Here is a 14,618-nt window from a genome sequence, read left to right on the forward strand (position 1 = left end):
ACCCACACAGAGGTAGTCACTGGCAGCTGATCTGATCATTGGTTTGTCAGATATTTGAGCCTGAGCTTTGCATACGGTCCTACTTTGTTGGTAGTAAGTGTTACCCACCTTAGATGAGCAGTATTGAGAAGGTAACATAAAATGGTATGGATATAGCCTTGCAGCATGTGGAATTTCTGCCTAGATCAGCCAAAGGCTCCAGGGAAGTGTGACAGGTAGCTTATAAGATGCCTCTGATGACCCCATCTTCTTAGAATATCCTCTTCTTGAGCATGAGCTAGACCTAGTGACTAACTTCTTTTTATTTTATTTTATTTTATTAATATTATATTTTTACATTCTATGATGTTACAGAGCAGTTGAGAGGGCGGGGGAGAGGAGAAAGGGGAAGAAAATGGGATGGAGGAAGGAGGAGGGGCAGGATTGAGACCTGCGGCACCCCCCACATTCCCACAGGGGAGACTGGGGGGTCTCCAGCAGTTGCTTGGTCATTGCCAGGCTGGGTGCACATGTAACAGGGGTGTGTCAAAAGCCCTTGCCTCCCAACATCTCAGCTCAGGAACCCAGGGCCCTTCTTGCTGAGACTTGGTGGTTGTCACTGGGCTGGTTGTGTGTGTCCAGGGGGCATGGCTGAGGCCCTTGGTCCCCCACTGCCCCAGCTTTGGAGAACCCGGGGTGCTTCCTGTGGCAGCTCGGTGGTCATCACTGGGCTGGTTGCTCATGTTGGGGGGCTATGACCGAGGCCCTTGGCCCTCCACCTCTGTGGCTTGGGAGAACCTGGTGTGCTTCCTGTGGTTCTGGGCTGGCTGTGGGTATGGGGGAGGCATGGCCAAGGCCCTCAGTATGCCACCGCTCTGGCTTGGGAGAGCCTGGGGCACACTAGTGACTAACTTCTAACAAAGAATATATGGCAAAAGTGGTGCAATGTCACTTCTGAGATCTAACCAAGTACAGTGGATTGAAGCTTGATTCTGATCATAAGAGTGTTAAGATGGTGGGAGATCTGATTATGCGCATTGAAAGAAGGGGCTTTTAAGAGGTGTTTAGATTGGGAGGACCGTGTCCTTGCTAATGAATTAACCCATTCGTAGAGTAATGGGTGTGGTTCTGCTGGCTTTGCCATTTTAGCCATGTGATAGCCTGCATTATTGCCACAGGACCGCATACAGAGTTTCCACCCACAAGAAGGCCTTCAACAGATGTGTTCCTTGGACTAGGGACTTCCCATCCTCCAAAACTGTAAGAAATAAATAAATGTCATTTTCTTACAAATTACCAATTTTCAGGAATTCGCAACAGAAAATGGACTAATACACCAAGGAACTTACAACCCTCTCTGTTAAGGAAGAGAATTGCTATGAACCAGTGACTCTTATGCTGTCCATTTCTCTCCACTACCCCAAAAAGGGTTTTGAACAGGAATGTCCATAGCAGTGACATTGCTTGTCAACCACTGCATATGCGGTGTTTGGGGGACAGATGATTGTCTCTTTTGTTCACAGATCTAAAGCTCGACAGGAACTGAATTCCAGTCGCTGTGCTTAAAGAACTACACTTGCACCTCGTTCTCACGTGGACTTGATTTAGATGATGAGATGCAGACTTCAAGCTGACACTGCAATGAGATGATAATGGCCTTCACGGCTCTCACAATACTTGGGGGAAAGAGAAACATAAACCATAGTGACAACATAACCTACCAAAGTTACAGCAGAAGACACAAGCACCTGGTACACTAGGGGTGCAGATATGCACAGGAGGATGTATTGAGGTTTTGGTGATGGGGAGCAATAATCAGCCACAATGTATATCGACAAAATAAAATTTAAAAAAAAAAAAGGACAGGGTGGTTGGTCTTTGTGTCATGGCACAGAGAAATAAATCACTTGCAGAAAAGACAGCCATGAAAGAGTATGGTGAGTTAAAAGAAAGAACGTGATTCTGAGTGTTTGAGAATGGCATGACTAGAGGAGATGAGGTGAGAGAGGTGGTGGGTCAAGATGAGCCTAAAATTCTATGGCCTCTGGCACTATTTCAGCTTGAAAAAGCTCCTATAATGGAATCTAACAAATGGACTAGGGGATGAGGTCAGATGTCCCTAGGGAACAGGGTTTTCTTGACCAAGGAAAGAACAGCACATACATAAACACCTATGCTATTGATTCAAAAGATTGATTATCCTGTACTAAGGTTGGCAGAAAGTTTGGTTCCAGGTGGGGCCAATGAGAGGAATGGGCACCCACATCTGGAGCGGCTGCTGCCCCTCTCAACTGTGTCTCTTTGGCAAATGTTTCCAGAAGGCAACTGAGGGATTCCTGAGGGGCAGGCTGCAGGAGAGTGCTGAAGGGGACTCCCAAAGTGCATGGCAGGTTCACTCTGTCCTTGAGGGTCCCTGGACATGCACACACACACGCACAAGCAGTAAACAAACCAGGCAAACACAGTATAACACCTTAGCAAAGGAAAAAAGGAAGGACATAGTTTGAGTGCCTAATATATACCATGAAGTGCACATATGGTGTGTTATGTCAGCAATTTTTATATTAATGAAGCTTGAAAGGTATATATTGATTTCCATAGATAGATAGATAGATAGATAGATAGATAGATAGATAGATAGATAGATAGATGATAGATAGATAGATAGATAGATAGATAGATAGATAGATAGATAGATAGATAGATAGATAGATAGATAGATAGATAGATAGATAGACAGACAGACAGACAGGTAGACAGACAGCCAACCTCTCACAGCATATAGGAAATGAAGTAAAGATCCAATGACTAGCTGCCTGGCTTCAGAGTGCATGTATGAGCATATTCTGTCATGCTGCTTGAACCCCATAGCATACATTTTTCTCACAAGTATAGAAAAGTGGAGTCATTGAACCACTACTATGATACTACTATGATTCCATAGTACAACTCTAGAAAATAGATACCTTGATTTTTTCTGGTAAAGTCCCCCATTCTCTCATTCTCTCTCTCTCTCTCTCTCTCTCTCTCTCTCTCTCTCTCTCTCTGTCTCTCTCTCACACACACACACACACACACACACACACGTTTGCGACTAAATTTAGCAGTCTGAATGTAATGGGAAAATGAATGGGTAGTGAACAAATAAAGACACAGTTGTTATGAATTCATTTATATAGCCTTGAACTGCATCTTGTGGTAAGTTAAATGCTATTTTCTTTCTCAAAAGCTGATTAACTAAGTTAGCATGCTACCATTTGCTTTTTGAAGCATCCATATCTGAGGTCTTAATCTATTTCTCTCACAATAAGAACTTGGCTTTAAAATACTTCATCAATTGCTCTGACAACAGGACCCATCATGCCCGGAACCAATAAGCTTTCAGGCTATGTCTCTCTTGTGAAACAACCATCGCTGCTGAGAAGTAATTTGGGGACAGCTTAGTATTTTTTTTGTTGTTGTTTAATTCTCACCCTGTAACAAGCAGGCCTACCCAAGACATACATGGCACACTCTTACTCCAGTCCCTCTACCCGTCCCCCTTAACCTGCTTACCTTTCAGCACTCCTCACCTGAACGCTAATTCAGTCTTCATGGGGACCAGAGTGTGAGGTAGAAATGGGTCACTGGGGGGCTACCCCTTACCATGCTTGTGACCCTAAAGGTAGGTTTGCTAGATAAAATACTCAGTACTGAGTTAATCTAAATTTCATGTTATTGATACACACCACACAATGGATAAAACATATCAGTCCTAAATAACTATTCATGATGTAACTGAAATTTAAATTTCAGTGGGTGTCCTGCATTTTTATTTGCTAAATCTGGCACACCTACCCACAATGCACCTTCTACAGCGGAGGCCCTAGTTGAGGATATTTATGTCTCTGGCCTGATATGCTTGGAGTCCAGCACAGAGTAAGGAAAGAGAATATCACCGTATTTGCAGAAAACATACCAGTTTCTATTATGCTGCTGGGAAAGGACTATGGGAAGTGCTCAGGCTTTGGAGAGATTTTGACCTGGATTATAAGTCATCTTTACTACGTATCAGTTGGGCATATTCCTTTCACTCCCATTAGCCTTGTTTCTTTGATGTGTACAATGAGGGAAAAAATCACCTTACTAAGCTTTATAAAAGTCAACTTTTTTAAAAAAAGCTAAATTTCTACATCCTGCATTCCTGTGTCTTCCATTCTTGTTAATGGCAGCCTCAGTAACGTACAATCCAAATATGCATAGTTCTCTTGAATACATACCAAGTAGCTCCCCACATCTTGCATCCCTACAGGATACTAAAATGAATACAGGTTCAATTTTCCCAGACCAAAAATCCAGCCACTCAGATTATAGTGATTTTCTGTATCACATTTAAGATTACTCATGACTTCAAAAGATAAAATGAGATAACTCACATGAAATCACCTACCGTGCTCATAAGTTATATCATAGTCAGCAAAGATGAATTCCCTTTCTTCTACTTCTCAGAGCAGGTGAGTACTTGCAAACTTTGTCAATAAAAATAGCCTATCTTCAATATGCTTTCAACACAGCACAGTCTCTGCATCAAGACTCATCCCCCCCCAAAAGTAGATGAAATCCTACTGAGATGAATGAATGCTACATCCAGGGAGACAGCCTCACTGGATAAGAAAAGTTCATATGACTTCCTTTTCTGGGCCTAATCATGTTAATACCTAACACGTTAACACCAATGCTCCTACGTAAAATGAAAGTTACAACTTCGAGAAGTTCCCATTAGAGTACACCATTTTTTATGCACTCCTGCTAAAACAGTGGAAATCTCTAGCAAAAATATTATTGATTGAGAATTAGTCAATAACTAAACTGCATGGCCTTGTATTTCACTGATGCTTTGCTTATACACTTTTTCTGCTCAATCATTTAGGTAAATTAAGAGTTAAGAAAACCATACACCATTTAAACTCCATTTAAAAGTATTAATTCAAGACATATTTATTGATCTCTTATAATTGTGATAAGCATTGGGCTGGAGGTGCAACAGCGAGCAAGTTCAGCTCTTACAGAACTTATTTTCTAGTGAGGACACAGAAAAAGTGAACAAAAAATCAGTTAGGCAATAATAAATGCAATGAAAACGAAAGAGACTAATACAAGTGAGATAGGAAGTACATAAAACAAGGTGGCTTAATAGTCTTTTAAGAAGTATATTTTAATTGAATTCTTTGTGATGAGAAGGAACCAACCATGTGCAGATAGCAAGATATTGAGGGACCAGCTAGTGCAAAGGCCCTGAGACAGGTGGAGGAACAAGGACAGGGGTGATGTGGCCGAAGCTCAGAGAGGTAGGCAGAGCCAGACCATGGAGAACTTGGCATGGCAGTTTATAGAGGATTTCATTCTAAATTCATGAGAAAGTTTTATGCATGGGAATGAACAGTAGCATTAAATTACATGTCATTAACATTAACTTATAATGCAGTTTCCTTTGCTGATGACAGCCAATATTTCTAAACACATTGCCTCAACTCTGACATCTTCATTAGGCTGTTTCCACCTTTACCTGCAGAAATCCTATGCTTCCCTCAAAGACCAATTCAAGGTCCACCTTGTGGGTGGTCCTCATTGCAACTCATCCTATTGCTTCCCCAGGAATTCTGCCCTTGCCTCTTTCTCTGCATCTGACACAGACTATATGAAGAAAGTTCATCTTAATAACGCCCACAGTGTTGCTCCAAGAGCTAGAATTTGGTGAATATTTGAAGTAGAATTCTGAGCTCGTTCCATTAGCTGGAATTCTGCATGCAATGCCTTCGGGGAAATTCTACGGACAGCTACTGACAGAGTAAGCTGTTTAAGGGAAATCTGATCACTTGCCGGCTTGGGACCTCAGAAGGCTTTCTTTTGCAATAAGACAAAGTTACACGTCTTTCAAAAGGCAGATAGAGTCGCTATAATTTGCTCTGCGCTCTTGACAACCACAGCCCTTTCCATGCCCTTGCACCTGTATTGTTTATTCAATTACCTGAAACTTCTTGCCATTTCCCACACCCCTGTACTCTTTTATCTATTTACCTTTGTTATTCCTTTTTCTTTTCCCTCATATTTTCTTTCTGCATCTCCCAACTGTAGAAATATTTTTTATTCTTTCACATAAAGATATCTCCAGCTGTTCTGGTGGGGTATGTGTGCTTCTCCCTCTGTGTTCCTTTATCCCAAGATTTACCTAAACCCCAGTTCTAACAAGGATGCTTTTTTGGATATGTAATTCAAAAAAAGTCACCTACTGTAGCTTTCCTTCTCTCTGAGATTCACAAATGGATAGAATTATACCAAAAGCTTTGTGAAATTGTGCACTAGAGGAACAGAACCCAGTGTTTCCCATATGTATGTGAGCTCAAACTATATTTATATGCATGTCTATGAAACATATAATGATATCTTGCATATTATTAGCCCTCATCTGGCCTTTTGTAAAATAAAACAATACTTCAAGTCCTTTTTGCACTGAATTGCAATAATTAGTTTATAAGTCTGTCCCTCACACTGAATTATAAACTTCTTGTCTTACTTGACTTAGTGTCTCCCTGGCCCAGCACAGAGCCTGACCTCTCATAGGTCAGGCTCACTAAGTCACTCACTTAGTCTCGAGATCCATACATATGAACGACACAATAACCTATTATTTTTCCCCTACCAGTAACTACATTTCTTTAAATGAGTTCTAACAACACTCCTCTTAATACATGTTTGGGTTCCATAGAAAATTGTTACCCTCTAAGTTACCAGTGGCACTGGATGTCCTCCGGCAAACCACAGTAGGATGCAGACTGTTCCATTTCTTTTAACACTGATAATTAATAGCATTTGTGTAGCACCTGTAGTTTGCTAATACCATGGCCACACTCCTTGTGGGATCTGAAGCTAGCCCAGCCCCACCACCAGCCACGCAGTGTTTCCTGCTTCTGTGGGGATTCTGCTAAACAATGTGGGGAGCCTCTGTTCTTTGAACCTGCAATCATCACAGCCCAGTGGGGGCAAATTTCTTTGGCCCCTAGACCCAGTGCATACTTTCCTCAAAGTGACTCTTGATGCTTATACCCCTGCCATCATCAGTGAATGAGATCTGAGCAAACCGTATGCTTTTCTCAACAAATTATACTGTGTTGCACAACCATGTCCATAATTTGCTGTAATTTGTGGGGCCCATGATTCAGTTTCCTACTTTTCCTCCACTGATTAAACTCCCCATTTGCCTCAATGAAATGGCTCATCCATGTCCAGCAACACCCGCTCTGCATTCTCAATCTCTTCTTTGCCTCTTTCTTTTTTCTTCCTATTTTAACTGAAATTTGGATCTTGCTTGAAAATTTCCTTTCTTCTCTCTCTCTCTCTCAAAATCTGTTTTTATTTTCTTACTTTCACAGTCGGGGATCTGTTCTCCTGAGTCCTAAAGTATCCTTCTCTTGTCTTGTGGAAATTCTGTTTCTTTAAAGTTTATGCCATTCATAGTATGGCAGAGATTACTAAAAATCTATTTCCTCTTACCTCTCAAAGACATTAGGGTTCCATTTCCCAGCCTCTCTTGTACTAAAATGTGGCCAGGTGATTTAGCTCTAGCTAACAGAATGTCAATCAAAAAGTGATGTGAGCCCTTTTAAGACCAAGTCTTTTAAGAAGTAGTTCTGTATCTGCGACGTTCTCTTTTCCTATCTGCTGGCTAGATGCAAACGACAAGGAAACCTAGGTGATACTGAAATTGCAAAATGGTAAGAGCCTGGATCTCTGATTTACTTCTTAGTTAAAAACTAGTCATTTGCTGAGTAGGAACACCTACCTTGGGCAGAAAAAAAATAGTAGCAGAAAATAAATTGCTACTATGTTTGAGTCATTATATACACTTTTTTTTTTTTTTTTTTTGTAATCTGCTAGACTCCAGTATAGTCCATCTCAGTTATTGGAGAGTGGCATACAACAACCGTTTTGTGTAATATCTGCTTAGACAACCTATCCAAAATCACGTCCTCTCAAATCCTCGACTTTTAATATTAGATTATTTCCTCCTCTACCTAAATGTGGTCATTCACCCTCATAGGCATACTGTGAAAATTGTCATCTCCTATAATTCCTACATCTTCAAAATTATTATCAACAAATATGCCATATGATTATTATTTCCACTCCATCCCACCAACTTGTTCATGTATTCTCATGGTACATATTAATTGATTTCATCAAAATAGTCATTATTTCTTCACTTCCTTCCACATCTACCTTACATTCCATGCTGTTTCATTTCAGTGATATCCTGAATTTCATTGCCTTCTGAGTGGCTATCACATCTCTCTAGTAAAACTGAAATTTTCAGGGATTGAGCTGTCTTTTCTATAATGTAATACTTAGATAATGGAGCACTAATGAATAATATCACACAACAAGAAAGACCAATTCTACAATAAAGATGCAATCACTAATCTCTAATCAACTCCCCACACTTCCAACAATACAACTATCAACTTGACATCTTCTCGTAAATGTAAAGCATCCCAACCTAAACATTTTTACACCTAGTCTAGTAGACATCCCCCATAAATCTGTTCTCCCATCAGTGTTCTTTCTCATTAAGAGGCCCATCTCTTGTCTAAATATGCAAATGATAAACCTTGCTGTTATCTTTGATAATCTCCCTCTTTCAACCTTCAGTATTAATGCCTCTCAAATACTTGTTGATATTACTTCTTAAATATCTATTAACTTTTTCCCATATTTTCTGCCATCACACTAGTCCAAGCTAATATCATCTTGCCTGGAGCAGGTCTTAAGGAACATGCAATTTTTAAAAGTTTGATTATTCTATTATTATCTGAAAGCTTACTAGACTATAAGCTCTATTGGACTAAGTTTTTCTTCACTTTTACTCATTATTTTATCTCTAGCATTTCACACTTTTTCTTTGCTGATAGTAACTTGATAAATATTTGCTGAATAAATGGGTGAATGGATAAATGAATATAAGTAAATGTATAAATATTACCATAATAAACATATTCATGGATGAAACAAGTATTCATATCCACATCATATAAGAGAAAAAAATCTGAAGCTCATCAAAAGCCAAACACGCACAGCATGATGAATTTGGATTCAAATTTAGATCATCTCAATTTCTCCAGCTCTAACCCTTGAGCATCTTTTTATTCCTATACAGTGATGCATATTGAACATTAAGGAATGCTGTTCATCATTTAACTTATAACAAAGTACAGACTCAGAGTTTTGTCTAATTTTTAATGCAATGTGAATATAGAAAATAATGCTCATGGAAGGCATTCTAATGCTTTAAAAACATACTAGTCACTGAAAATACTATCAAAAATGTTTCAATTTTGTAAATGGAATTGTTTCATAGCCCACATTCAAAATTAAGATTGACAGCAAAGTGTATCCAAAGTAATCTTGCGAAAGCAAAAGGAGAGCAGAAAATAACAAAAACTGACATTTTAAAACCATTGTTTTCTATCATTTACTGAGTGTTTGCCATATTGTAGACATTATACTAAGCAATTTATATATGCAATAAAATAGGAACTATTATTATCCCTATTTATACATAAGAGAATTGAGAATTAGAGGAAACAATCAAAGCCAGGAGCCAAATCCAGCTTCTGTATGACTCCAGAAACTGCACTTAACATTAAATTGCCTTCCCATTTTGAGCCATTACTTAGTGAAAAATCAACATTTTTTGTTACTAATAGCATCTGATAATGAGACATTTTAATTTTAATCAGATGGAGAAGAAGAGCACTATGTAAATTATAAAACTTGCTTTTCCAGGATATTTAAGAAGGAAATTGTTTAGTCTTACCCATGAATTCGATCCCCAAGTGGTCTGCTACACCGAATTCAGCATGAAAGGAAAGGAAACAGAAAAAGAGAAAAAGGTCAGAAAAAAATCCACACAAGAAAATCAATGCTTATAAGACTAACCTTCCAAGGCAAGGAATGAGTCTAAATTTTAACCACTATGTTTGCTTGAGAAAGAGAGCTTACAGAATGCCAGAAGTAGGAGAGCTCTGAACACTGATCTGTATTTCCCCAAAGCCTCCAAACTATAGCTTGGAATTTTAGATGAAATAATATTGCATAAATTACAAAGTATGCTAAGTATAAATTTAGCAAAAACACACACAAAATAACAACAAAAAAACCTTACACAGAGAATATCTAGTGATACTGTTATTTTAGAACCCATGATATTTACATACAATAACTATTTGTTCAACATAAATTTATTTAGATCTATATGGGAAGGATGAATAAAGAACGTCTACATGACAAACCCTAACCAGTGCTCTTGACTGTCACAAAAAAGCAATAAAGTTGGACTTTTTATTTTGTTTCTTTTCTTTTCATTTGGTAGATGAGAAAACATTTATAATATGAAAAATCTTACAAAGGTCACAAATTCTGAGGCAGATCTGGGGCACAAGTTCATTCCATGTGACCCTTAAGCCTCCAGACTATTCAACTTGACAGCCCATCCTATGAAGAACAGATGGCAGATGTGTCCATGTCTACTCTAGATGCATGTGGACAGTAGTCCGTCCTGACCAGAGAAAGCCCACCTGTCATCAGCAGCATGATGAACTGCGCTGGGTGACACCCAATCATTCAACCTCAGAGGTTTGTTTATTTAAATAGTGATTTTTTAAAAAATCATTTAATTATCTACTCATTCACTTTTTAAATTGATTGCATTACTTAATGATGCTTTCTGTGCAGTAATATTCACCTGAAATGAGAATAAGTGGAAAAAAATAGTATTGCTACAGTTATATTTGTTTCCAAGACTAATTGCTGAGCTTTTTTTTATGAGTTCTCTATGTAGCAAATTCGCTTTTCCTTTTAGAAAATGTGCATTTAGTTACCTGGACTATTTCAATGTCTTTTCTGTTTGTAAATAGGTCATTTTTAAATTTTGTTGCAGTAATATAACATAAAATTGGACATTTTAGCCATTTGTAAGTGTATGATTCAGTAGTGTTAGTTACATTCACAGTGTTGTACAACCACCACCACTATAGGTCCAAAACTTTTCCATCACCTCAGTAGAAACTCTGGACCCCTCAAGACTTATTTCCCATGTCCCTTCCCTTATTACCTTTCCTAATCTCCTTGTCCCTATCAATTTGCCTATAGTTAATTTTTAAGTTCAAAAATGCCTACTTATATAAAGAAAGATGCTGACAGTGTTTCTATAAAGTGGATGCATTATTTTCTTTGCACGACATTTTTTGACTGTCCTGATACACACTTTGATAGATATCTGGTGCACTTTCATGAAAAGACCAGATTCTTGTTGTCAGGCAGTTTGCAAATCAGTGGGAGACCACAGAGAAAAGGCTCTGGTCATTCTTTGTAATAAGGGCTGTAATGGAAAAGCAAAAAATATGCCCTGGATGGAGAAGCCAGGGACCCATAAGCTTTTCCTGGGAGGGAGAGAATGTGCTATACATAAAAATGGGGTTTGTACAAAAATTCACAAGACCATGTTTGTGTTCTTGTACAAATAAGAAGCTTCATAACTGTTTGCTCCTAGGACATTGGAGGGAGACTAGAGTTAGAGTATGTAACGAAAGGATTTGGGTGAGCTTACCTATTATGAGACTGAAGGTAAGGAGAAAAAACAGATTGAGAACAAAAAATCTTTTGCATACAGCCAAAAGAGAAAGTGCAGGAAAGAAATCAGAAGAGGGATATGTGTAAAAGGCAGGAATCAGAGGACCTCAAATAGATTTTCACAGAGATGTTCAGTGACATGCCTGGACGGTTAGAAAGCCATTAGCCTCAGCCTGGTTGAATAAAAACTTCCTGGTGGAGCTGCGGTGGCTCAGAACTGACTTCCTATAGTCTGTTCCTCATTTTTCTTTGATCTTGGCTGCTCCATCTCTGTATGTGACAGGGGGTGTAGAGAATCAGGCTTTGTGAATCTGCAGATTGTGCTAAGAAGTGAGTGGCACGTCTGATACATTGGACGCCAATCTGAGCACGTTACCACCACGGTGAATTCAAGACCAGTAGCAGTGACAGAAATTAGAATGTGAAAATTATTCAAACACTGAAAGGTGTACGTAGAAATGTTGAGGAAAAGGAAACCTGTCTTCTCTTTCCATAACAGAAAAGTTACGTCTAATTATTAGAGTTGTAATTTTCAGAAATACTTTCAAACAAAATGGCATTTATTTTTTTGGATTTTAAAGATAAATTATTTCTTAATTTTTATAACGGCTTGTTCATAGAAACTGACATCATTGAACATAAAAATAAAAAGTTAGATCTTAATTAAAATCTTTCTGTCTCTTTCTCTCATGCACGCACACACACACACAGACATTTCCATTGCTTTATTAAAATGCTAAATGCTGTCATCACTATTACTGGTTTGAAGACACAGACGAGCTTTGGTTCATACTGAAGGATCAATGAAAATCCATGAAGAGCAGATGGCAGAAAAGCAATTAATTTTGTAGTTTGACTCAAACACAGAACACAAACCGCAGTATTTCTCTTAACGCTTCACTGGCTATTTCTCAAAGCAAACAGCCTGCCTGAGGCTATTAAGGTCTGCAGGAAAACATCTAGAGGGATGAGATAAGAATTAATCAATTAATAGTTAGTTCATTCATTCACTCAACCAACTATGTGCCAAGAACTGCACAGTACACTAGGGTGAAAGAAGAGGAACACAGCTGAAGCAAAAACAGTTTGGATTCCCCTATGACAAGCATGAAAACGCATAATTTTCATCTATTTAACACTTCGATTAATTTTTAGAAGTAAAAATTGCATTTGTTTTGGAATATGCATACTTTTGGATTATATAATAGTGGTTAACATTTACTACACACACCCTATGTACCCAAACTGCATTAAGTATTATCTACCTCACAGCAACTTACAAGATCATTATTATACTCATTTTACAGGTGAGGATCAGAGGCACAGAGAGGTGAACTCACTTTCCCCAAACCACATTGCCTGCAAGTGGTGGACACATGATTGAGCTTGGGCAGCTTGGCTCTTAGCTACCAATTACAGTCAGACTTCACATGGCCTTCCCTATGAAGCAAAAGCTAATTTTTACAAACGGATCAGGTAATGAGATCTTTAGGGAGGAATTATTTAATCCACTTAAGAGAACAAATTGTTTCAAGCATCCTCAGGCACTCTGGAAGCACCACTTATGTAGTTGCTCACCCCTGGTTTACTGATGAAATGCAGAATATAAGCTAGGTGGGGAGAGTGCTATGGAGGAAGCCAACTGTTTTCTGTCTCCAAGGAATCAAACTGGCCAATCATTAATATTTCCTCACTGGTTACCAGCGAAATTTCTTCAGTTCGAGTCTAGCCCGGTTGAGACTATTTGCTTATACATCCATCAAGTGATATGTAAAAAGTTGTGTCTGAAAATACGCCAAACATTGAACTAAATAATTTTAAAATTGGTGGTATACTTAAATGCCACTAGCTGTGCTGCAGAACAGAAACATTCCTAAGATTTTAGGAGTAGATAGGTGACTAGGTAGACAAAGTGAATATTTTATAAAGTCAAAAACTCCTAGAAAAGTCCTGGAAAATCAAAGTCTCCTGCTTGTTTGTTTGTTTTAACAAAAATTGTGCAAGGGTTCTTCAAAAAGTTCGTGAAAAAATAGAATTAAAAGCTAACAGGACTCTTTCCATGAACTTTTTGAAGACCTGTTGTATATATTTATGATGTACAACATGATGTTTTAAAAAGTGTATACATAGTGAAATGACTAACTCAAGCTAATTAACATGCACATTACCTCACATCAAGAACACAAAATCTACCCTCAGCAATTTTCAAGTATCCAGTGCATTATTATTAGCTCTAGTCGCCATGTCGTATGATAGATCTCTTGAATTTATTCCTCCTCTCTCACTGAAATTTAAGGCCCACATTTCTAAAGTGTCTATGGTTCCATGTATTGAGCAATTCAAAACTTATTTATATGCTGACAGAGAAAGAGGGGCTACCCACAGCACCCCCAGAGTGGGCAGGCTACAAAAGAGCATGCAAAAACAGTCTTTGATCTGATTCCAATCTCGGGATGCAATGAGACAAGCTGTTATCCAATCTGTGATGAGAAGATCATCGCCACATGGCACCGGCAAGAAGCAACAGGAATGTGATTTCAGCGTCAGTCTAGTGTTAAAAGTAATTGAACAAGGTGATTTTGTCATTGAATAGTCCCAAATGTGACGATTTAAACCCTCGTTCCATGGGATGTAGAAAAACACGTAAGATGAAAATATTGACCTGTGTTTTAAAAAGTTAGAATACTGGCTTAGAGTTCAATGGGCTTCTCCAACGGAGGAGTCCCCAAAGGCCCTGCTTTCGGTGTGGAGACTCTCCTGGGGATAGTTCCGTAGGCAGCATTTTTCAACTTGATGAAAACAGCCACGCTGTCACAGAGCATCCTCTGGAACTAGTAATCTACGGAACCCACTCTGGGAAATAAATGCCATGTAAGTATGGAGCAAACCACCCACTCGATTATAAAACACGTCAGTTATAAATGCTTTATCTTAATGACTGAACTGAAATCTGTCACTGTAGAATCCACCCACAG

At 38.7% G+C, this 14,618-nt stretch overlaps 1 protein-coding gene across 4 annotated transcripts in view; it reads right to left on the minus strand.

The window, feature by feature from the left end:
* NRG3 (neuregulin 3) overlaps positions 1 to 14,618 on the minus strand; it is a 1,080,861-nt gene that overhangs the window by 118,368 nt on the left and 947,875 nt on the right. For 2 of the 4 annotated variants that reach the window (XM_063086301.1, XM_063086303.1), the window contains exon 4: positions 9,830 to 9,853. In XM_063086301.1, coding sequence (XP_062942371.1) covers positions 9,830 to 9,853 — 24 coding nt within the window. Of the gene's footprint in view, positions 1 to 9,829; positions 9,857 to 14,618 lie in introns of all 4 variants that reach the window. The other 2 variants (XM_063086300.1, XM_063086299.1) reach the window with 1 other exon arrangement.

The sequence above is a fragment of the Cynocephalus volans genome, chromosome 2, assembly GCF_027409185.1.
Source record: "Cynocephalus volans isolate mCynVol1 chromosome 2, mCynVol1.pri, whole genome shotgun sequence".
Classification (NCBI taxonomy): domain Eukaryota; kingdom Metazoa; phylum Chordata; class Mammalia; order Dermoptera; family Cynocephalidae; genus Cynocephalus; species Cynocephalus volans.